Source organism: Oncorhynchus gorbuscha, linkage group LG17 (assembly GCF_021184085.1).
Source record: "Oncorhynchus gorbuscha isolate QuinsamMale2020 ecotype Even-year linkage group LG17, OgorEven_v1.0, whole genome shotgun sequence".
NCBI classification, from domain to species: Eukaryota; Metazoa; Chordata; class Actinopteri; order Salmoniformes; family Salmonidae; genus Oncorhynchus; species Oncorhynchus gorbuscha.
In genome coordinates, this window is record NC_060189.1 from 53,110,502 (window position 1) to 53,136,589 (window position 26,088).

At 46.4% G+C, this 26,088-nt stretch overlaps 1 protein-coding gene across 9 annotated transcripts in view; it reads right to left on the bottom strand.

Moving 5' to 3' along the window:
- The window catches only part of LOC124001108 (teneurin-3-like), a 476,023-nt gene that overhangs the window by 92,235 nt on the left and 357,700 nt on the right, over nt 1-26,088 (bottom strand). For all 9 annotated transcript variants that reach the window (XM_046307670.1, XM_046307668.1, XM_046307667.1 and 6 more), the window contains 6 exons: nt 13,866-14,080; nt 12,768-12,978; nt 10,924-11,025; nt 9,041-9,235; nt 7,046-7,246; nt 3,126-3,311 (listed from right to left, as the gene is read on the bottom strand). In XM_046307670.1, coding sequence (XP_046163626.1) covers nt 3,126-3,311; nt 7,046-7,246; nt 9,041-9,235; nt 10,924-11,025; nt 12,768-12,978; nt 13,866-14,080 — 1,110 coding nt within the window. The remainder of the gene's footprint in view (nt 1-3,125; nt 3,312-7,045; nt 7,247-9,040; nt 9,236-10,923; nt 11,026-12,767; nt 12,979-13,865; nt 14,081-26,088) is intronic.

Consider the following 26,088-nt stretch of genomic DNA (forward strand, 5'->3'; position numbering starts at 1 on the left):
TTCACTTACAAAGGGCCAGCCAGCCACTTTACAATAGTGCATCTAAATATTTTAAGGGGGGAGGGGGTGAGAAGGATTACTTTAATCAGTACAGGTGGGGTTTCACATTATAGACACAGAAGAAATGAACTATATGATGATGAGTAGAGTGAGGCTGTGTGTGTGTGCTCGCATTTTTTATGTGTGTGTGCAGAGAGTGTCACGAAACCTGAAAACACACAGCTGGGGTACACCATGCCTGTCACCATGCTTCCCAGTCAAAACAGTTTGCACATATATTATGACAAAATCATGACTTTTTGTTTGTTTTGGTGTTCGGCAGGTTTTTTCCCGGATGTTCACGCACACAACATTTTTGCTTGAGAGGCAAGTCAAAGTTCAGAAGCCGAAGTCTACGCCCCTTCGCCGGTGATTGGTCAACAGTACTACTCCTAGTAGGAAGGGATTGTCATTCAATGAGAGATGACTAGTTGGGGCCTCCCGGGTGGCGCAGTGGTTAAGGGCGATGTACTGCAGCGCCAGCTGTGCCATCAGATTCCCTGTGTTCGTGCCCAGGCTCTGTCGTAACCGGCCGAAACCCAACCTAGTATGCGGGCTCCTTAACTCTAACTCGACCGCTAAATGAGTGGGGGACACCATGCTGACCGCTAAATGAGTGGGGGACACCACGCTGACCGTTAAATGAGTGGGGGACACCATGCTGACCGCTAAATGAGTGGGGGACACCACGCTAAACTCTAACTCGACCGCTAAATGAGTGGGGGACACCATGCTGACCGCTAAATGAGTGGGGGACACCACGCTGACCGCTAAATGAGTGGGGGACACCATGCTGACCGCTAAATGAGTGGGGGACACCATGCTGACCGCTAAATGAGTGGGGGACACCATGCTGACCGCTAAATGAGTGGGGGACACCACGCTAAAATCTAACTCGACCGCTAAATGAGTTGGGGACACCACGCTAAACTCTAACTCGACTGCTAAATGAGTGGGGGACACCATGCTAAACTCTAACTCGACCGCTAAATGAGTGGGGACACCACGCTAAACTCTAACTCGACCGCTAAATGAGTGGGGGACACCACGCTAAACTCTAACTCGACCGCTAAATGAGTGGGGGACACCACGCTAAACTCTAACTCGACCGCTAAATGAGTGGGGACACCACGCTAAACTCTAACTCGGCCGCTAAATGAGTGGGGGACACCACGACTCGGCCGCTAAATGGGGGACACCACGCTAAACTCTAACTCGACCGCTAAATGAGTGGGGGACACCACGCTAAACTCTAACTCGACCGCTAAATGAGTGGGGGACACCACGCTAAACTCTAACTCGACTGCTAAATGAGTGGGGGACACCACGCTAAACTCTAACTCGACTGCTAAATGAGTGGGGGACACCACGCTAAACTCTAACTCGACCGCTAAATGAGTGGGGGACACCATGCTAAACTCTAACTCGACCGCTAATTCATCTGATTTTTTCGTTTGAATAACGGACCAGAACCTAATAAAGACTGGCCACAATGGGGGCCCGTTCAGTCTGTCAACGACATCCGCTCCACAATGTTGACTAATTGAGTGAAGCGGAACGACACCTCAAAACGCACCCCTGCTGAGTTTGTGCTGCAGAGATCGAGGCAGAACAGAACACGAGTTCTGTGTGTGAGGAGAGAACATGCATTCTGCTCCGCAATTGACTTCATATCAGGGAATCAGCCGACAAAACAAGATTTGCTTGATAACAATTAAGTAGGTTTTGTGATGTAGGGGTTGAGAGGGAAATGATTAACCAAACATGATTTCTCAGTTCTCTTTAGGGCTCGTATCTTTGCATTGTATAGAGGAGGCTTTGGCCTGTTTCAGTGTTTGGTGTTTGTTTCACACCCGGCTTAAAAGCTAAACAACAACGCGCCAGGCATTTACAACCCTGCTCTGTATCCTTTTGTTAAGAGAGCTTGGAACAGGACACACACAGTCTATCTTCTCCACACTGCCTTAACAACAGTAAACGTCAGTGTTTTGATAGAGGTTAAAGGTCAGCACCGCCCCATGGGGACTCTGCAGGCCTTCTTCACACAGGTCACGTGAGTGACTACAAAGAGCAGGCTGCAGAGTGGGAGGGAGTTGGCCAGGCCCTTGTAAAGAGAGGGAGGGAGTTGGCCAGGCCCTTGTAAAGAGAGGGAGGGAGTTGGCCAGGCCCTTGTAAAGAGAGGGATGGAGTTGGCCAGGCCCTTGTAAAGAGAGGGATGGAGTTGGCCAGGCCCTTGTAAAGAGAGGGAGGGAGTTGGCCACGCCCTTGTAAAGAGAGGGATGGAGTTGGCCAGGCCCTTGTAAAGAGAGGGAGGGAGTTGGCCAGGCCCTTGTAAAGAGAGGGAGGGAGTTGGCCAGGCCCTTGTAAAGAGAGGGATGGAGTTGGCCAGGCCCTTGTAAAGAGAGGGATGGAGTTGGCCAGGCCCTTGTAAAGAGAGGGAGGGAGTTGGCCAGGCCCTTGTAAAGAGAGGGATGGAGTTGGCCAGGCCCTTGTAAAGAGAGGGAGGGAGTTGGCCAGGCCCTTGTAAAGAGAGGGATGGAGTTGGCCAGGCCCTTGTAAAGAGAGGGATGGAGTTGGCCAGGCCCTTGTAAAGAGAGGGAGGGAGTTGGCCAGACCCTTGTAAAGAGAGGGAGGGAGTTGGCCAGGCCCTTGTAAAGAGAGGGATGGAGTTGGCCAGGCCCTTGTAAAGAGAGGGAGGGAGTTGGCCAGGCCCTTGTAAAGAGAGGGAGGGAGTTGGCCAGGCCCTTGTAAAGAGAGGGAGGGAGTTGGCCAGGCCCTTGTAAAGAGAGGGATGGAGAGGAAAGAGAGGAAAGAGGAGACTGGGATCAGATGCTACTTCAGCTGGCTGTTCAAAGCCATATAGACCCGCAGGTTGGAGTCCTCCGTGGTGTGAGAGCTGGGGGAATCATGGATGGACAGACAGCTTCAGAGGTAGAGGAGTGTGTGTGATTGGTGTGTGTGTGTGAGAGAGAAAACGTGTGTGAAAACATGTGTGTTTCCTTGTAACGATGTCTTTAATCGTCGACCCATATGATGTATGCATGTGTATGTCCACTGTAGGCATGTGTATTCTTCAGTAGACCTACCGATGTTGCAGTGCTCTCCGGTCCAGCCCTGGTTGCACTCACACTTGCCCTCCTTGCAGACTCCGTTCTTAGTGCACATGGGGTGGCAGGCCTTCTGGTCACAGACCGTACCCGTCCAGCCCTCTTCGCAACGACAGCTGCCCCCGAAACACACGCCGTGGGAGCCGCAGTCCACCACACACACCTCTGTACACGCACGCACGCACGCACGCACGCACGCACACACACACACACACACACACACACACACACACACACACACACACACACACACACACACACACAAGGAAATGTTAGTGTCAGTGTGTAATCGCTAGCTAGTTATCTGTGTGTGCTAGGAGCGTCCACTGTGCAAAGTGTCGTCACCACTTTGTAGAAACACATTCATCCATAACAAACAAAACAGACAGAAGGTTTCATCTATCTCTGTATCAACTGTAGCCAGGCTGGGTCTCCGTTGGCACAATGCTTCCACTATTGTGTTTTGGGCTGGACAGCGGGTGGGGTCGGGGTCGGGTGGATATGGTTGTCAGCCTGGTATTTCTCAAATAACACCTTGTGCTACCCTGACACGTCTGTCCCCCGTGGCTGACACAGTGTAGCATGAAGAGTGTGGGAGGTTTCTGGGTGGGGCACGGTGGTGGGGGTGCGTGGTCCTGTGGTGGGTCTGAGGTGTTGGTGTAATATGGGGAGTGTGTGTGTGTGTGTGTGTGTATGAGTGCGAGTGGGTGGGGGGGGGGGGGCAGAGGTGTGATCATTGAGTATGAACAGTTCAGGCTATGAGAGTAGACATATTGAACTTTACCTCAGACAGGGTTAGAATAGGATAAGGGTAGAGGATGGGTAGACACTGTTTGCCAGCCATCCAGCCAGCCACAAGGATTCCCACTGTGCCTGAAGCAGAACGACCAAACCAATCAACCACAGATAAATCAATCCTGCTGCAGTGGGGCCCATAGATGGACGCCTGCACACAATCTGGGCTTGTTTGGTACAGACTCCCGACTGACGGAATGTTGTCAGTTGAGATGGAACTGTTGTTGTCTCTGTTCTGTTCTTCAGAGTTTAGACCATTTGAACCAGAAGTGTGCATTCAAGTTCCTCCAATCACTTTTAGCTCTGAGTTGAAGTGACACTTGTTTTCCATTCTTTTTTTGTTGCGGTTAAGAAGAAGACAGGAACGCCTTTATTGATACGACCTTGAAATATAAACTGAGGGGAGAGGTGTTTGAAGGAATTGTTGTTTGCACAAAATATAAGAGAGACACTCAACACTTGACATTTAGCAGGCGCTCTTATCCAGAGCGACTCACAGAAGTGAGTGCACTCACTTTCGTACTGGTCCCCCGGGGGAATCGAACCCACAACCCTGGCGTTGCAAGCGCCATGCTCTCCCAACTGAGCCACAGTCAACATTTTTTTTGTCTTGTGTCTGTCTTGGCAGGTCTGTACGTACAGACAGACAGTCAGGATTGCAGGCAGCAGATGTCTGGCAGGGTGAAGACTATACTCGAACAGACCCCACCCTGGTTAACTACTGAATACACAGTATCTACATCTTACTGAAATGTTGTCCTGTAGAAACACAACCCAGTAGAATGGATGAGACCTGTGTCAGAGAGTTCAGAACAGATCACCGTAGTAATACTGGAAGAAAATCCTCATACAATGTTAACTACAGTGCTATAGCATGGGTATAGGAATACCAGCATCTGAAATGTTGCCACTTCTTGGACTCTTTTCAGGCAGGGACAAATAATCGACCGTAGGACCATTGCCATCAGACAGTGGCTAAGAGAAGCAATTCCGATTGAAGTCAGTGTCTAGATAGAAGACATTGATTGAGCGGAGTTCTCTTAGACTAGTTATCAGTCAGTGTCTAGATAGAAGACATTGATTGAGCGGAGTTCTCTTAGACGAGCTATCAGTCAGTGGCTGGAAGACCAAGGGGTTCCTCTCTGAGTCATTCCAGGTAAGACCACAAGACCAACAGACCCCCGACCGCTCAGTCTTTCTCGGTCTCTAAAGTTCCATCAGCCCCCTGGAGGGGCTTCGCTCAGTGTGGGCCGCCGCTGCCTGTGGCGAGCTGCCATTACCGTTGTGTGTTTGTGAGAGAGAGTGTGTTGTGTGTCAGGAAGTGGCGCTGTTCGTCTCTGTCATCGCCGTGTCGCTGGGGCGGTGTGTGTATGGGTATGTATGTGCGTGGCGGGCGCTGTCTGAAGCAGGGAGGAGGGAGGGAGCGGCCTGGAGGGGTGACCAGACTGAGGCTCTGGTCACGTCTGTCTGAAGGTCACCGTGGACAGCCGCAAAAATATTTAGGTTATCTCCGATAGAAAGTGTGAGAATTTAGGTCAATTCTCACATAGACATTTCATTGCGAGGAAGGATGTTTGACATGCTTTTGACATTATTATCTTTAAAAAAAAAATGTGTGAATCACTCCGCCCACTCTGGAAAGTCGATGCATGTGTAGAGCATATTGTTCCAAGCAATACCTATTGAAATGAACAAGATAAAAAAAGGGTACTTTTGATATATAAATATTTCTATATTTTCTATTTTTCATATCAGAATCTCCACTATAAGGAGTATAATGACTCCAAGATGTTGTCTGTATCATGCACGGTTCACAGATCATACGGTCTTACACAACGCATGTATAGGTCTAAAAAGGGACTCAAATTTCCACTTCATCCTGATTTAAAAACAAACAAAAAAAGTGGGAGAAATGTCAAACATCCGTCCTCCCAATTAAGTTTCTATGAGAACCACCAGAACAAATCAATATTTTCGAACTGTCCTGGTGTGGAATTGCCCTCCATTCTCTCTCTCTTTCTCTCTCTCTGTCTCTCAGTCTCTCTCCTTCTCTCCATCCCTACCTCTCTGTTCTCTAGTAATTAGCAGTGCAGTCTTATTTAATTTAAACTCGGTGTAATTAACAAACCCCCGGCCCTTGCTCTCCCTCCATCCGTCCTTCTCTTTGCTGGCTGAGCCAGTGTGTTAGAGGCAAATAAACAAAGCTTTCTCTCAAATGAAAAATGGATCAGATCGATGTGATCTCTCCTCTCTAAGCCAAGTTAATATAAAAATCACACTGCGGCCTTTATAACAGCATTAGTCAACAAAGCAGCAGTGAAAAGAGAGAGATAAAGAATGAAAGAGAGAGCAATACAGTACAAAGAATATACAGTGGGGCAACAAAAATATACTTCTTTTCCACTGTAATTTTAAAATAAATTCATAAAACATCCTACAATGTGATTTTCTGGATTTTCTCCCCTCATTTTGTCTGTCATAGTTGAAGTGTACCTATGATGAAAATTACAGGCCTCTCTCATCTTTTTAAGTGGGAGAACTTGCACAATTGGTGGCTGACTAAATACTTTTTTGCCCCACTGTAGATGGGAAGGCCATGACACAACTGTGTGAGAGACGCTCTGTGAATGACATCTTTCCCAGACATCCAGCTATCTCCACGTAGTGAATGAGTAGTAGCTAACAAATGACAGGCTAGCATGCTAATGTTCAAACAACATACCAAATGTAGTAGTGCTGAGTTCATGAGAGGCTAACATGCTAATGTGCTAGCAACGTACCAAATGTATTAGTGCTGAGTTAATGAGATGCTAACATGCTAATGTGCTAACAACATACCAAATGTAATAGTGCTGAGTTAATTTGAGGTTAGCATGCTAATGTGCTAACAATGTACCAAATGTAGTACTGCTGAGTTAATGAGACACTAACATGCTAATCTGTTAACAACATACCAAATGTAATACTGCTGAGTTAATTTGAGGCTAGCATGCTAATGTGCTAATAACGTACCAAAAATGTAGTACTTCTGAGTGAAGGCTAGCATGCTAACAACTAATAACCTTTACCAAAGTTCAAACAACATGCTCACACCAACAACGTACCGACAGAGCAGTCGGGGCCGGTCCAGTTGGTGTCGCAGGTACAGGTGCCGCTTTCGCTTTGGTAGGTGCCGTGGCCGGAGCACTGGTCGGGGCACATGGTCTTGAGGGTCTCACAGTTGGTGCCCCCCCAGCCTGGGCTACAGTGGCACTCCCCATGGATACACACACCATGGGCCGAACAGCCAGGGTCCAGGCAGTCCACTGGAGGGAGGAGGGGAAGGAGAGAGAGGTTGATTTGTTGCAATCAATTCCCAACCAACTGCTGTCACTTTGGATTGTTGCACAGAGCAAATGTAAACATACAGTACACAAACACTCACTGTGGAACAGAGGAATTGTGTTTGTGTGTGTGTATGTAACCGATGTGAAATGGCTAGCTAGTTAGCGGTGGTGCGCACTAATAGTGTTTCAATCAGTGACATCACTCACTCTGAGACCTTGAAGTAGTCGTTCCCTTTGCTCTGCAAGGGCCGTGGCGTTTGTGGAGCGATGGGTAACGATGCTTCGAGTGTGGCTGTTGTTGATGTGTACAGAGGGTCCCTGGTTTGAGCCCAGGTAGGGGCGAGGAGAGGGACGGAAGCTATACTGTTACATGTATACTATCTTTGGGTTTGTGAGTGTCTACAGCTCAGCGTTCAACACCATAAGCTAAGGACCCTGGGACTAAACACTTCCCTCTGCAACTGGATCCTGGACTTCCTGACAGGCCTCCCCCAGGTGGTAAGGGTAGGCAACAACACATCTGCCACGCTGATCCTCAACACTGGAGCCCCTCAGGGGTGCGTGCTTAGTTCCCTCTTGTACTCCCTGTTCAACCACGACTGCGTGGCAAGGTACAACTCCAACACCATCATTAAGTTTGCTGATGACACAACAGTGGGAGGCTTGATCACCGACAACGATGAGGCAACAACCTCTCCCTCAATGTGAGCAAGACAAAGGTGCTGATCGTGGACTATAGGAAAAGGAGGGCTAAACAGACCCCTATTACAGGCAGGTCGAGAGTTTCAAGCTCCTTGTTATCTACATCACCAAACTATTATGGTCCAAACACACCAAGACAGTTGTGAAGAAGGCACGACAACATATTTTCCCCCTCAGGAGACAAAAAACATTTGGCATGGGTCCACAGATCCTCACCTGTTGTATTGTGCGCATGTGACAAATAAAATAGGATTTGGTTTGTCTGTTGATTCCCAGCAAGTTGCCTGGAGCTGATGCTTGTTGAGCTGCAGTTACTTCCCTCTGCTGTCTCAGTGATGATGGGTCTTAATCTGTCCATTGACTACTGACAGGGTCACAGACCTCACAATAACATTCACTGCAAACTAGTTGCATTAGCGTCGGTTTGTGGTGTGTGTGTGTGTGTGTGTGTGTGTGTGTGTGTGTGTGTGTGTGTGTGTGTGTGTGTGTGTGTGTGTGTGTGTGTGTGTGTGTGTGTGTGTGTGTGTGTGTGTGTGTGTGTGTGTGTGTGTGTGTGTGTGTGTGTGTCAATAGGAGGTTGGCAGAGATACATTTTATTGAGCAGCGAAGATGAGATTTTCTCCCATAGGGAAGTGAAATAATTGGATCTAATGTACAGACAGAGCTAGCCTTCTGATGGGTTGTTTTTTAGGCTAGCGTAGCAGGTACATGCCAGGATAATTTAGCTAATCTAATATTCTCCATTCTCTGTCAGTGTGTGTGTGTGTGGTGCATGTGTGCGTGCGTGTGTGAGAGCGAGTCAGTGTATGTGTCACAGGCCACGCATCGATGGGGACAGCAATGTAATTACTTGCTCTGTGAAGTAGAGAGTAGCAATTGTTTCTGTAATACTGAACTATTGGCTGGCGGTAACGATTATGATGGTGAATGCTGAGCAATCACACACTGACTGGCTGACAAGGAAGGAAGAGGGGAAGAGGATGTATCTGAACACACACACACACACCGGAGGAGAGAAGGAAAAGGACCGTGCAAATCAAAAGATCCCTCTTAACAGGACTGATCTCTTACCTTCTTCACAGTTGTCTCCCTTGTATCCGGTGTTGCAGGCACAGATGCCCATGATACAGATGCCGTGTCCCCCACAGTGGATGTCTATGCACTGGTTGCTGGGCACGTCACACTCGGTCCCCTTCCAGCCACTGAAGCACAGGCAGCGACCCCTGGAGTACTGGCCGTTACCACTGCACAGCACGGGGCACGAAGCTGCAATGGGACACAGAGGGACAATGTTGGTATATACAGCGTGTATGTGCATAAATACACACACACGAGCATACACATAATACAGTGTGCACACTCACACATGCATGGTAACATAGTCTCATGAGATATATGTTCCATTTAAATGATTTTGCAATATTGTAAATACATGTTTTTTTGTTGGAGTAAAATATTGCAAATACACGAGGTCACCAGGGTAATGGAGCCATATACAGGGTATCACCAGGTTAATGGAGCCATATACAGGGTATCACCAGGTTAATGGAGCCATATACAGGGTATCACCAGGTTAATGGAGCCATATACAGGGTATCACCAGGTTAATGGAGCCATATACAGGGTATCACCAGGTTAATGGAGCCATATACAGGGTATCACCAGGTTAATGGAGCCATATACAGGGTATCACCAGGTTAATGGAGCCATATACAGGGTATCACCAGGTTAATGGAGCCATATACAGGGTATCACCAGGTTAATGGAGCCATATACAGGGTATCACCAGGTTAATGGAGCCATATACAGGGTATCACTAGGTTAATGGAGCCATATACAGGGTATCACTAGGTTAATGGAGCCATATACAGGGTATCACTAGGTTAATAAGATATATACAGGGTATCACTAGGTTAATGGAGCCATATACAGGGTATCACCAGGTTAATGGAGCCATATACAGGGTATCACTAGGTTAATGGAGCCATATACAGGGTATCACTAGGTTAATAGAGATATATACAGGGTATCACTAGGTTAATGGAGCCATATACAGGGTATCACTAGGGTAATGGAGCCATATACAGGGTATCACCAGTTTAATGGAGCCATATACAGGGTATCACTAGGTTAATGGAGCCATATACAGGGTATCACCAGGTTAACAGAGATATATACAGGGTATCACCAGGTTAATAAGATATATACAGGTTATCAACAGGTTAAGAGAGATATATACAGGTTATCAACAGGTTAACAGAGATATATACAGGGTATCACCAGGTTAATAAGATATATACAGGGTATCACCAGGTTAAGAGAGAGTTATATAGTGAGACAAAAAGGGACACAGAAGTCACTTAAGCAACTCTTCAGTATCATTCGGAGGGAATATAAGCAGAGTGCTGATGAATAGTGATGGATGGAGGGACATTATACTTTCTAATGACTTGTGAGACCCTTTCCTCTTTGTTTTAGCTCCAGCCAAGCACACAGTGTTGTATAATGATGAAAGGGGAGATGGAGAGAGACTCCTTGATGGAGGTAGTACTTGGCAGAGACGCAGAGGTACTGACTGCCTGAATCAATGTGTGTATGTGTGTGTGTGTGTGTGTGTGTGTGTGTTAGTGTGTGTGTGTGTGTGTGTGTGTGTGTGTGTGTGTGTGTGTGTGTGTGTGTGTGTGTGTGTGTGTGTGTGTGTGTGTGTGTGTGTGTGTGTGTGTGTGTGTGTGTGTGTGTGTGTGTGTGTGTGTGTGTGTGTGAGAGAGAAAGAAAGAGAGAGAGAGCGTGAGAGAGAGAGCGTGAATGATAGTGTATGTGAGTCTGTGTGCCTGAATCAATGCCTCCAAGGCTTCTGTATTTACTCGCTGGGACAACAATCAACAGACAATTACGGGAGGTGATAGTGGATTTACTCCTCTGAAACGGCATGTGTGCGCATGTGTGGGCCTTACCTCTTGAGCAATCAGGCCCAAGGAACCCTGGGAAGCAATGACACGTTCCAGACAGACAGTCGCCGTTGCCATGGCAATTGTGGGGACACTCCATAACGGACTCTGAAGACAGAGAGAGAGGAGAGTGTTAGTGAGTGTTTGTGTGAGTTAGAGATGTGCATACAGCCACAGAGAGAGTAGCGACATAGACAATGCGAACGACGCCCATATCCTGAAATAGAAGTGATAATTAGCCAGGCAGACCAAATTACACACACGTACGCACACACACCCTCTCCCTGACTCTATGCTCTAATCACCACCACCCCCATATGCCTGATTGAGACAAACTGGGTCCCTTTGCTTGCCGTAGACCACCAATCAACACCTTATTACCACCAATCATCCAGCTCACACTCCCAGCACTCCTCTGTAGCTACAAGACGGACAGAATATTACCAGCCTTTCACCATCTTTCCCCTTCTATCTCTCTCTAAATCTCTTTCTATTCCTCTCTCCTCCACAGTATCAGGCCAATATTACCAGCCTTTCACCATCTCTCCCCTTCTATCTCTCTCTAAATCTCTTTCTATCCTTCTCTCCTCCACAGTATCAGGCCAATATTACCAGCCTTTTACCATCTCCCTCTACAACTCTTTCTGTCCTTCTCTCCTCCACATTATCAGGCCAATATTACCAGCCTTCTACCATCTCTTCCTGTGTCTCTCTATCACTCTCTTCCCCCAATCATTTTGTCCTCTACACCACTGGGCCAAAATGACCATGCCTTTCAGCCCTCGCTCCTCCTCCCTGTCTCTCACTCCTTTTGGTACATGAACCAGGTTAGGAAGTTGTACCAGGCATGTCATAGTGTGGTTCAGAAAATATCAAGCCAACACACTAGATCCATGTACTGCCAAACAGGACTTCTCAATATAGCTAAATGTTGAGAGCTGGCGAGTGTGTGTGTGTGTGTGTGTGTGTGTGTGTGTGTGTGTGTGTGTGTGTGTGTGTGTGTGTGTGTGTGTGTGTGTGTGTGTGTGTGTGTGTGTGTGTGTGTGTGTGTGTGTGTGTGTGTGTGTGTGTGTGTGTGAGTGTGTGAGTGAGTGAGTGAGTGAGTGAGTGAGTGAGTGAGTGAGTGAATGTCTGTGTACTCTGTTGATGCTGTGCTGTGGGATTATTTAAGGTACTCTTTAAAGAGGTGGAGTTTCAGACGTTTCCAAATCAACAGAGAGATGTGGAAATGCAATACACACGACCCTCCCACAACCGTCCAACATCTCTGGTGCTTATTGCAGGGGCTTGTCCAACCTTTATAGCGTTCGTACAATGGATGGACAAACAATCCATTTTAATTTCCATTATAACAGAGACGCGAGAGAGAGAGTAGTGCTTTGATTAAGGCAGTCAAATTTCTACCCTGTTCTTTGGCAGGTGGGAAGAGAGGGTGAGAGAGAGAGAGAGAGAGAGAGAGAGAGAGAGAGAGAGAGAGAGAGAGAGAGAGAGAGAGAGAGGGAGAGAAAGAGAGGAAGAGAGAGAGAGAGGAAGAGAGAGAGAAAGAGAGAGAACGAGAGAGAGGAAGAGAGAGAGAGAGAGAGAGAGAGAGAGAGAGTGATAGAATGAGAGAGAGAAAGAAAGAGAGAGGGAGAGAGAGAGAGCGATAGAATGAGAGAGAGAAAGAAAGAGAGAGGGAGAGAGAGAGATAATGAGAGAGATCGATAGAGGGAGAGAGAGGGAGAGAGAACGGGCCACTAAGGAGTGTGTGCTGTGCTTTGATGTAGGGCCTCAACCCTCCAGCCACTTACTGCGAGGCCACACACTACGCAGAGCTGACGCACGCTGCGGACACACACACACATACTGACCTATGACAATGGTGTTGTAGGAGACCAGTTCTGAGTTCTTCCCGTCGTTGTAGAAGGCCAGGTGCCAGATGCCAGAGTCCAGGTACTGGATGAAGCCCGCTTCGTGCACGCTCACCGAGCGCGCCCGCCTTGACACGCCCTCCACCTCCACCAGCCCGCGCTTCTCCTTGGTGATCAGGCGACTGCCATCCAGCAGCTCCACAAAGTCATACTGGACAACACACACACACACACACACACACACACACACACACACACACACACACACACACACACACACACACACACACACACACACACACACACACACACACACACACACACACACACACACACACACACACACACACACACACACACACACACACACACACAAAATATAAGACTAAAGGAGCATTGAGGAAAACAAGCTTCACCTTGACTCCATTTCATCTGTTTCTAGTCCTTCAACACTAACGTTGAACTAACGTTGAACTAACATTTGGCCTCAGATGACTTGGATCATTTTTCATTTAAATTCTGGCCTTTAACGTTTTATATCTCACAGTGGCCATAAACATTGATTCTATTAACATTTTCCCCATCTCTGCTAATGAGTCCTTCATGGAAAGAATGCTTTTCTCCCCAAAAAGAGTAAAATAGTCATTCCTGACACAGACACACACACCATCCACATTGTGCATCCACAGAGACCAAACCTGAAAAATTAGCACTTCTTAATTCCCTGTCTGTTCCTCAGCCTTCATCCAACATGTCCGTCAATATCCCCTCATTATGTCTTCTTCAACGTCTTAAAGAAACATATTGATTACCACACAGAGCAAATAATGCCACGGCGCCTGCTAACGCTCTCGCTCCACTCTGGGGTATCGACGTGCAGCGTTGTGAAGACCTTTGTTGCCATTTACCTCTATTAGGCTTTAGCCGCTTCATTTGGAGTGTGTGTGTGTGAGTCTGTACGTGTGTGTGTGTGTGTGTGTGTGTGTGTGTGTGTGTGTGTGTGTGTGTGTGTGTGTGTGTGTGTGTGTGTGTGTGTGTGTGTGTGTGTGTGTGTGTGTGTGTGTGTGTGTGTGTGTGTGTGTGTGGTGTCCTTCCTACCTGTGTATGCGAGGGGGGCAGGCCCTTCCTGCCGTAGACCCCCACCAACGCATCCCTCTGCACTGAGATGTTGAACTTGAGGAACTGGGGCTGGTCAATGTAGAGCTGGGAGCGCCAGAAGATCCCTGGTGGGACTTCCTGAAGGGCCCTGCGCCCCACGTCCACCTCCCCCGTGTCTATGGTGTTGTTCTCCTGCAGGAACACCCCTACTTTACCTAGATAGATGGAGAGAGCGGGGGCGGGGCGGGGAGGGGATGGAGCAAAGAGAGAGATTAGATTAACATTCTGAATGACAGAAATATGGTTCCAGTTTAGGACAACATGATGAAGTAGTATTCACTTGTAATGATGAAAGTGAATGGAGGAAGGCATCATCACTATGCATTTGAATACAGCTGTTTAGATTGTTAGCGGCGGCCTGAATTCAGACATCAGATTAAGATGGTAATCCTCATAACGTCCTCGTAATGAGGCACCGGGCTGCTAGAGTAATGTTGTAATGAGGCACCGGGCTGCTAGAATAATGTCGTAATGAGGCACCGGGCTGCTAGAGTAATGTTGTAATGAGGCACCGGGCTGCTAGAGTAATGTCGTAATGAGGCACCGGGCTGCTAGAGTAATGTTGTAATGAGGCACTAGGCTGCTAGAGTAATGTTGTAATGAGGCACTAGGCTGCTACAGTAATGTTGTAATGAGGCACTAGGCTGTTACAGTAATGTTGTAATGAGGCACTAGGCTGCTAGAGTAATGTTGTAATGAGGCACTAGGCTGCTACAGTAATGTTGTAATGAGGCACTAGGCTGCTACAGTAATGTTGTAATGAGGCACCAGGCTGCTACAGTAATGTTGTAATATGTCAGTAGCCTGTTCTCAGGTCTGTTTGTACTGTGGTATGGTTATTCGAATGAGGCAGTAGGGAGAACAGTAGCCTGGTCTCAGGTCTGTTTGTACTGTGTTATGGTTATTCGAATGAGGCAGTAGGGAGAACAGTAGCCTGGTCTCAGGTCTGTTTGTACTGTGTTATGGTTATTCGAATGAGGCAGTAGGCAGAACAGTAGCCTGGTCTCAGGTCTGTTTGTACTGTGTTATGGTTATTCTAATGAGGCAGTAGGGAGAACAGTAGCCTGGTCTCAGGTCTGTTGTACTGTGGTATGGTTATTCTAATGAGGCAGTAGGGAGAACAGTAGCCTGGTCTCCGGTCTGTTGTACTGTGGTATGGTTATTCTAATTGAGGCAGTAGGCAGAACAGTAGCCTGTGAGCCGGGGTTCGTTATGTGGTGGTGACAAAGACTGAAATGGCGTGTCTGGACTATAGAGGTCTGTTTGTACTGTGGTATGGTTATTCTAATGAGGCAGTAGGGAGAACAGTAGCCTGGTCTCAGGTCTGTTTGTACTGTGTTATGGTTATTCTAATGAGGCAGTAGGCAGAACAGTAGCCTGGTCTCAGTTATTTTATTTCTATAGTCCAGACACGCCATTTCAGTCTTTGTCACCACCACATAACGAACCCTGGCTCACGGTCACACACACTACCAGTAATTTCCAGTAATATTATAACTTACAGTAACACAGTGTGTGTGTGTCTGTGAGAGAGAGAGCTATAGGCTTCCTCAGAAGGGAGTAATGGCGGGCACGGGGGAATCGACTGGTCTGCTACAGTTAACAATGGACAATAGCTGTTGTTAAGAATCTATTAATTATTGCAGAATTGGTTCAGAGGACCTGTGGTGTACAGTGGGGCAAAAAAGTATTTAGTCAGCCACCAATTGTGCAAGTTCTCCCACTTAAAAAGATGAGAGAGGCCTGTAATTTTCATCATAGGGACACTTCAACTATGACAGACAAAATGAGAAACAAAATCCAGAAAATCACATTGTAGGATTTTTTATGATTTTATTTGCAAATTATGGTGGAAAATAAGAATTTGGTCAATAACAAAAGTTTATCTCTATACTTTGTTGGCAATGACGGAGGTCAAACGTTTTCTGAAAGTCTTCACAAGGTTTTCACACACTGTTGCTGGTATTTTGGCCCATTCCTCCATGCAGATCTCCTCTAGAGCAGTGATGTTATGGGGCTGTTGCTGGGCAACACGGACCTTCAACTCCCTCCAAAGATTTTCTATGGGGTTGAGATCTGGAGACTGGCTAGGCCACTCCAGGACCTTGAAATGCTTCTTACGAAGCCACTCCTTCGTTGCCCGGGCGGTGTGTTTGGGATCATTGTCATGCTGAAAGACCCAGCCATGTTTCATCTTCAATGCCCTTGCTGATGGAAGGAGGTTTTCACTCAAAATCTCACGATACATGGCCCCATTCATTCTTTCTTTTACACAGATCAGTCGTCCTGGTCCCTTTGCAGAAAAACAGCCCCAAAGCATGATGTTTCCACCCCCATGCTTCACAGTAGGTATAGTATTCATTGGATGCAACTCAGCATTCTTTGTCCTCCAAACACGACGAGTTGAGTATTTACCAAAAAGTTATATTTTGGTTTCATCTGACCATATGACATTCTCCCAATCTTCTTCTGGATCATCCAAATGCTCTCAAGCAAACTTCAGACGGGCCTGGACATGTACTGGCTTAAGCAGGGGGACACGACTAGCACTGCAGGATTTGAGTCCCTGGCGGCGTAGTGTGTTACTGACGGTAGGCTTTGTTACTTTGGTCCCAGCTCTCTGCAGGTCATTCACTAGGTCCCCCCGTGTGGTTGTGGGATTTTTGATCACCGTTCTTGTGATCATTTTGACCCCACGGGGTGAGATCTTGTGTGGAGCCCCAGATCGAGGGAGATTATCAGTGGTCTTGTATGTCTTCCATTTCCTAATAATTGCTCCCACAGTTGATTTCTTCAAACCAAGCTGCTTACCTATTGCAGACTCAGTCTTCCCAGCCTGGTGCAGGTCTACAATTTTGTTTCTGGTGTCCTTTGACAGCTCTTTGGTCTTGGCCATAGTGGAGTTTGGAGTGTGACTGTTTGAGGTTGTGGACAGGTGTCTTTTATACTGACAACAAGTTCAAACAGGTGCCATTAATACAGGTAACGAGTGGAGGACAGAGGAGACTCTTAAAGAATAAGTTACAGGTCTGTGAGAGCCAGAAATCTTGCTTGTTTGTAGGCGACCAAATACTTATTTTCCACCATAATTTGCAAATAAATTCATAAAAAATCATAAAATGTGATATTCTGGATTTTTTCTCATTTTGTCTGTCATATTTGATGTGTACCTAGGTCCCCTCGGAGAGTTCATCAATGAGCTTGATGCCTTGATAAGCTCCTTTCCTGAGGATGGCTCACCTCTCACAGTTCTGGGCGACTTTAACCTCCCCACGTCTACCTTTGACTCATTCCTCTCTGCCTCCTTCTTTCCACTCCTCTCCTCTTTTGACCTCACCCTCTCACCTTCCCCCCCCTACTCACAAGGCAGGCAATACGCTCGACCTCATCTTTACTAGATGCTGTTTTTCCACTAACCTCATTGCAACTCCCCTCCAAGTCTCCGACCACTACCTTGTATCCTTTTCCCTCTCGCTCTCATCCAACACTTCCCACACTGCCCCTACTCGGATGGTATCGCGCCGTCCCAACCTTCGCTCTCTCTCCCCCGCTACTCTCTCCTCTTCCATTCTATCATCTCTTCCCTCTGCTCAAACCTTCTCCAACCTATCTCCTGATTCTGCCTCCTCAACCCTCCTCTCTTCCCTTTCTGCATCCTTTGACTCTCTATGTCCCCTATCTTCCAGGCCGGCTCGGTCCTCCCCTCCCGCTCCGTGGCTTGACGACTCATTGCGAGCTCACAGAACAGGGCTCCGGGCAGCCGAGCGGAAATGGAGGAAAACTCGCCTCCCTGCGGACCTGGCATCCTTTCACTCCCTCCTCTCTACATTTTCCTCCTCTGTCTCTGCTGCTAAAGCCACTTTCTACCACTCTAAATTCCAAGCATCTGCCTCTAACCCTAGGAAGCTCTTTGCCACCTTCTCCTCCCTCCTGAATCCTCCTCCCCCTCCCCCCCCTCCTCCCTCTCTGCAGATGACTTCGTCAACCATTTTGAAAAGAAGGTCGACGACATCCGATCCTCGTTTGCTAAGTCAAACGACACCGCTGGTGCTGCTCACAGTGCCCTACCCTGTGCTCTGACCTCTTTCTCCCTCTCTCTCCAGATGAAATCTCGCGTCTTGTGACGGCCGGCCGCCCAACAACCTGCCCGCTTGACCCTATCCCCTCCTCTCTTCTCCAGACCATTTCCGGAGACCTTCTCCCTTACCTCACCTCGCTCATCAACTTATCCCTGACCGCTGGCTACGTCCCTTCCGTCTTCAAGAGAGCGAGAGTTGCACCCCTTCTGAAAAAACCTACACTCGATCCCTCCGATGTCAACAACTACAGACCAGTATCCCTTCTTTCTTTTCTCTCCAAAACTCTTGAACGTGCCGTCCTTGGTCAGCTCTCCCGCTATCTCTCTCAGAATGACCTTCTTGATCCAAATCAGTCAGGTTTCAAGACTAGTCATTCAACTGAGACTGCTCTTCTCTGTATCACGGAGGCGCTCCGCACCGCTAAAGCTAATCTCTCTCTCCTCTGCTCTCATCCTTCTAGACCTATCGGCTGCCTTCGATACTGTGAACCATCAGATACTCCTCTCCACCCTCTCCGAGTTGGGCATCTCCGGCGTGGCCCACGCTTGGATTGCGTCCTACCTGACAGGTCGCTCCTACCAGGTGGCGTGGCGAGAATCTGTCTCCTCACCATGCGCTCTCACCACTGGTGTCCCCCAGGGCTCTGTTCTAGGCCCTCTCCTATTCTCGCTATACACCAAGTCACTTGGCTCTGTCATAACCTCACATGGTCTCTCCTATCATTGCTATGCAGACGACACACAATTAATCTTCTCCTTTCCCCCTTCTGATGACCAGGTGGCGAATCGCATCTCTGCATGTCTGGCAGGCATATCAGTGTGGATGACGGATCACCACCTCAAGCTGAACTTCGGCAAGACGGAGCTGCTCTTCCTCCCGGGAAGGACTGCCCGTTCCATGATCTCGCCATCACGGTTGACAACTCCATTGTGTCCTCCTCCCAGAGCGCTAAGAACCTTGGCGTGATCCTGGACAACACCCTGTCGTTCTCAACTAACATCAAGGCGGTGGCCCGTTCCTGTAGGTTCATGCTCTACAACATCCGCAGAGTACGACCCTGCCTCACACAGGAAGCGGCACAGGTCCTAATCCAGGCACTTGTCATCTCCCGTCTGGATTACTGCAACTCGCTGTTGGCTGGGCTCCCTGCCTGTGCCATTAAACCCCTACAACTCATCCAGAACGCCGCAGCCCGTCTGGTGTTCAACCTTCCCAAGTTCTCTCACGTCACCCCGCTCCTCCGCTCTCTCCACTGGCTTCCAGTTGAAGCTCGCATCCGCTACAAGACTATGGTGCTTGCCTACGGAGCTGTGAGGGGAACGGCACCTCAGTACCTCCAGGCTCTGATCAGGCCCTACACCCAAATAAGGGCACTGCGTTCATCCACCTCTGGCCTGCTCGCCTCCCTACCATTGAGGAAGTACAGTTCCCGCTCAGCCCAGTCAAAACTGTTCGCTGCTCTGGCTCCCCAATGGTGGAACAAACTCCCTCACGACGCCAGGACAGCGGAGTCAATCACCACCTTCCGGAGACACCTGAAACCCCACCTCTTTAAGGAATACCTAGGATAGGATAAAGTAATCCTTCTCACCCCCCCTTAAAATATGTAGATGCACTATTGTAAAGTGGCTGTTCCACTGGATGTCATAAGGTGAATGCACCAATTTGTAAGTCGCTCTGGATAAGAGCGTCTGCTAAATGACTTAAATGTAATGTAAATGTAATGAAAATTACAGGCCTCTCTCATCTTTTTAAGTGGGAGAACTTGCACAATTGGTGGCTGACTAAATACTTTTTTTGCCCCACTGTATGTGTGAATGGTTCAGGGGAACTGTGAGATTTATAACGCCAGAGAGAGAGAGATAATGCGTGGTGCAGTACATGCTTACAAAGGGCCATTTCCACTGTCTAAAGAAGCAATTAGACACAAACTGCTGCTTGCTAGTTAAACACTGGTATTTTTCTCTCTCTCTCTCTCTCTCTCTCTCTCTCTCTCTCTCTCTCTCTCTCTCTCTCTCTCTCTCTCTCTCTCTCTCTCTCTCTCTCTCTCTCTCTCTCTCTCTCTCTCTCTCTCTCTCTCTCTCTCTCTCTCTCTCTCTCTCTCTCTCTCTCTCTCTCTCTCTCTGTGAGCTAGGGTAAAAAAATGACCTCATACTGTAAAACTTCTAATTAAATGGCAAAGTTTTACGGTATTTATGAGATTCTGCTGCCCTCAAGCAGTTAAGATGAGATGTGTTTGAATAGTAACACAATCAATATCATGCTGTGTATTGAACAGTCCACCCTACATGAGAAAAAGATGAACATCTATTTATCAGCGCACTAAGTTAAGAAAAACTAACTATCCATCAACATAACATTTGACTGTGTGCAACAGTAGATACATAGATGCTTTCTTAGAATGTCTGGCTCTCTCTCTCTGTTATAATCTACTATGGCTCAACAGTGTTGCCAATGTATTGAGTGTTGTCAGGAGTCGGGAGTGTTGCGGGAGTCAGATTACTGCTAGTAATCAAACAGTAATCTGTATTAGCGGCTCTTAATTGTTGGAACATCACTGATAGAACTAGATCAACACAGAAGTAGAGAAAGCCTCTCTCTTGATTATGTGGTTTGTCAGGGTTATGTGGTGCATCAACAAGGACAAGGATGAACAAGGTCATACTGCTGTGTGATAATGCAGCAGCTTCAGCTCAGGCTAGACACCACCAGCTCTGACAGCTATACATACACTGATCAGTTCACATACACAGCTCAGATCACATAGACAGATCAGATCAGATACACAGATCAGATCATATACACAGATCAGATCACATACACAGATCAGATCAGATACACAGATCAGATCATATACACAGATCAGATCACATACACAGATCAGATCACATACACAGGTCAGATCACATACTCAGATCAGATCACATACACAGATCAGATGACATACACAGATCAGATGACATACACAGATCAGATGACATACACAGATCAGATCAAATACACTGATCAGATTGCACATGATGCCATGGAGGAAGACAAGAGCTGTGTTGGAATACTCATACTAACCGCACTAACCGCACTAACCATACTATTTTTGACGTGATTGAGTATATAATATTATTGGTCATAGAATGGAGCTACAGTTGAAGTCGGAAGTTAACATACACCTTAGCCAAATACATTTAAACTCAATTCCTGACATTTAATCCTAGTAAAAGGTTCATGTCTTAGGTCAGTTAGGATCACCACTTTATTTGAGAATGTGAAATGTCAGAATAATAGTATAGAGTGATTTATTTCAGCTTGTATTTATTTCATCACATCCCCAGTGGGTCAGAAGTTTGCATACACTCAATTAGTATTTGGCAGCATTGCCTTTAAATGGTTTAACTTGGGTCAAATGTTTTGGGTAGCCTTCCACAAGCTTCCCACAATAAGTTGGGTGAATTTTGGTAAATTCCTCCTGACAGTTGGTGTAACTGAGTCAGGTTTGTAGGCCTCCTTGATCGCACACACTTGCTCAGTTCTGCCCACACATTTTCTATAGGATTGAGGTCAGAGCTTTGTGATGGCCACTCCAATACCTTAATTTTGTTGTCCTTAAGCCATTTTGCCACAACTTTGGAAGTATGCTTGGAGTCATTGTCCATTTGGAAGACCCATTTGTGACCAAGCTTTAACTTCCTGACTGATGTCTTGAGATGTTGCTTCAATATAGCCACATAATTTCCCTGCTTCATGATGCCATCTATTTGTGAAGTGCACCAGTCCCTCATACAGCAAAGCACCCCCACAACATCATGCTGCCACCCCCTGTGCTTCACAGTTGGGATGGTGTTCTTCGGCTTGCAAGCCATCGTTATGTTTGGAGGAAACAGTTGGCCAAACAGTTCTATTCATGTTTCATCAGACCAGAGGACATTTCTCCAAAAAGTAAGATCTTTGTCCCCATGTGCAAACCGTAGTTGGTCTTTTTTATGTCGGTTGTGGAGCAGTGGCTTCTTCCTTTCTGAGCGGAGTATCAGGTTATGTCGATATAGGACTCGTTTTACTGTGGATATAGATACTTTTGCACCTGTTTCTTCCAGCATCTTCACAAGGTCCTTTGCTGTTGTTCTGGGATTGATTTGCACTTTTCACACCAAAGTACGTTCATCTCTAGGAGACAGAATGTGTCTCCTCACTGAGCGGTATGATGGCTGTGTGGTCTCATGGTGTTTATACGTGCATACTATTGTTTGTACAGATGAACGTGGTACCTTCAGGAGTTCTGAAATTGCTCCCAAGGATGAACCAGACTTGTGGAGGTCTACAATTGTTTTCTGAGGTTATGGCTGATTTCTTTTCATTTTTCCATGATGTCAAGCAAAGAGGCACTGAGTTTGAAGGTAGGTCTTGAAATACATCCACAGGTACACCTCCAATTGACTCAAATGATGTCAATTAGCCTGTCAGAAACTTCTAAAGCCATGACATAATTTTCTGGAATTTCTCAAGCTGTCTAAAGGCACAGTCAACTTAGTGTATGTAAACCTCTGACTCACTGGAATTGTGTTACAGTGAAATAATCTGTCTGTAAACATTTGTTGGAAAAACTGCTTGTGTCATGCACAAAGTAGATGTCCTAACCGACCTGCCCAAACTATAGTTTGTTAACAAGAAATGTGTTGAGTGGATGAAAAACGAATTTTAACGACTCCAACCTAAGTGTATGAAAACTTCCGACTTCAACTGGAGATAGTATCCCAAAAGTCCCCGGATATCGTATTAAATTCACCAAAATATGAAGCATACACGCAGGGGACACTATTTCCGCACTATTTCCGTACCTCTGAGACTATCACAAGTGCAGGTGCATTTATACGGAGACTTGATTACACACAGGTGGATTGTATTTATCATCATTAGTCATTTAGGTCAACATTGGATCATTCAGAGATCCTCACTGAACTTCTGGAGAGAGTTTGCTGCACTGAAAGTAAAGGGGCTGAATAATTTTGCACGCCCAATTTTTCCGTTTTTGATTTGTTAAAAAAGTTTGAAATATCCAATAAATGTCGTTCCACTTCATGATTGTGTCCCACTTGTTGTTGATTCTTCACAAAAAATACAGTTTTATATCTTTATGTTTGAAGCCTGAAATGTGGCAAAAGGTCGCAAAGTTCAAGGGGGCCGAATACTTTCGCAAGGCACTGTATGTAGTATTTACTCATTAAGTATGAGGTATACAGTATGTTAGCATGGGTATTCGAACACAGCTAAGGTCTTACTAAAATGATACGGCAAACCATACATTATTCACAGTTCTATAAATGTGTGTGTGTGTACATCATTAATGCATAAGATTGTGTAAATGTAACATGAGTATTTCATTCTAGTTAGCTACACTGTCTTCTAGCTTTACTACACTGTCTTCTAGCTTTACTACACTGTCTGCTAGCTTTACTACACTGTCTGCTAGCTTTACTACACTGTCTGCAAGCTTTACTACACTGTCTGCTAGCTTTACTACACTGTCTGCTAGCTTTACGGTACTGTCTGTTAGCTTTACGTTACTGTCTGCTAGCATTACGTTACTGTCGGCTAGCTTTACGTTACTGTCTGCTAGCTTTACTTTACTGTCTGTTAGCTTTACTACACTGTCTGCTAGCTTTACTACACTGTCTGCTAGCTTTACTACACTGTCTGCTAGCTTTACTTTACTGTCTGCTAGCTTTACGTTACTGTCTGCTAGCTTTACTTTACTGTCTGTTAGCTTTACTACACTGTCTGCTAGCTTTACTACATTGTCTGCTAGCTTTACTACATTGTCTGCTATCTTTACTACATTGTCTGTTAGCTTTACTACATTGTCTGCTAGCTTTACTACACTGTCTGCTAGCTTTACTACATTGTCTGCTACCTTTACTACACTGTCTGTTAGCTTTACTACATTGTCTGCTAGCTTTACTACATTGTCTGTTAGCTTTACTACATTGTCTGCTAGCTTTACTACACTGTCTGCTAGCTTTACTACACTGTCTGCTAGCTTTACTACACTGTCTGCTAGCTTTACTACATTGTCTGCTAGCTTTACTACACTGTCTGCTAGCTTTACTACATTGTCTGCTAGCTTTACTACATTGTCTGTTAGCTTTACTACATTGTCTGATAGCTTTACTACATTGTCTGTTAGCTTTACTACATTGTCTGCTAGCTTTACTACATTGTCTGCTAGCTTTACTACATTGTCTGCTAGCTTTACTACATTGTCTGCTAGCTTTACTACATTGTCTGCTAGCTTTACTACACTGTCTGTTAGCTTTACTACATTGTCTGCTAGCTTTACTACATTGTCTGTTAGCTTTACTACATTGTCTGCTAGCTTTACTACACTGTCTGCTAGCTTTACTACACTGTCTGCTAGCTTTACTACATTGTCTGCTAGCTTTACTACATTGTCTGCTAGCTTTACTACACTGTCTGCTAGCTTTACTACATTGTCTGCTAGCTTTACTACATTGTCTGTTAGCTTTACTACATTGTCTGCTAGCTTTACTACACTGTCTGCTAGCTTTACTACACTGTCTGCTAGCTTTACTACATTGTCTGCTAGCTTTACTACACGGTCTGCTAGCTTTACTACACTGTCTGCTAGCTTTACTACATTGTCTGCTAGCTTTACTACACTGTCTGCTAGCTTTACTACATTGTCTGCTAGCTTTACTACACTGTCTGCTAGCTTTACTACACTGTCTGCTAGCTTTACTACATTGTCTGCTAGCTTTACTACATTGTCTGCTAGCTTTACTACACTGTCTTCTACACTTTGCTGTGTCACTCCATCCAGACCTGTCAACAAAGCCCTTTCCTATTGCCCAGTGCAACGCAATCCAACACTTCCAATCATCTGTGAGAGTGAGTGATTGCTCTCCTGCTCTTCCTCCCCCTGGGTAGACTCTCTTATAGAGAGAGTGCTTTTAGGTTACCTGCCTATCACAGAGGTGAACAACAACATGCAGTCCAATGATAGGTACTGGACACACACACTGGCACACACACTGGCACACACACGCACGCATGCAAACACACACACGCAAACACACACGCAAACACACACACGCAAACACACACACACACACACACACACACACACACACACACACACACACACACAAACACACACACACACACACACACACACACACACACACACACACACACACACACACACACACACACACACACACACACACACACACACACGATGCGCGGGTTGACTCATAACCCGCAGTCCCCGCGATTATACAGATGTGGGATCTTAATCTGAGCCAGTTTGCTACAGAAGGAAAAGAATCCTGCAGCAACAGGAAATTGTTATGTGGATTATAATTAACGGACATTTTTGTAGGGGAAAATCAAGTCTCAAATTTCAAAGTGGAAATTACAAACTTCAAGCTTTTTTAAACCTCAAACACACAACAAGTTTTAGAATTATTTGTAAAGTTGTAGGGTTCTCCTGCAACAGGGTGATCAAACTAAGATCCCACTCCTGTATCCGCGGGGCGGGCAGGTTTAGGGTCATGAAAGGTTTGAAGGGCGGGCGGGTGGCCGGCAGGTTGGATAAAGAGAAAACGATCCATCCCCCCAAAAATCCATAATTGTATGATAATTCTTGTGCAATTCATATCTATATGATACATTGAGGTTTTTCGTTCATGATTTAGATCTGACATTAGGGTGTAAACCCAAGCTTTAGGGCCTAACAGTACGTGTGCCAAATACACGCTAATAGCAAAATACTTTTGGGAACTTGGCAGAAAAAGTTCACGGCGATCCACTGAGGCAAAAAGGACCAAAAAAAGGAAGTGTTCAGGACATGTTGTATATTAGCGGGTTCGGGTCGGGTGCAGGCCTCCTATTTATCACACACAGTTGGGCGGTTGCAGACAGGTTATTAGCAATTGCGTGTGGGTGCCGGTCAACAAACAGCTGACCCGCGCATCACTGACAGACACACAAACACACACTCACTGTGAAGGGAGAGTCCGCGTGTATTTATCAATGTGTGCATGTATGTTTAGATGCACTTTACCGTTCTAGCA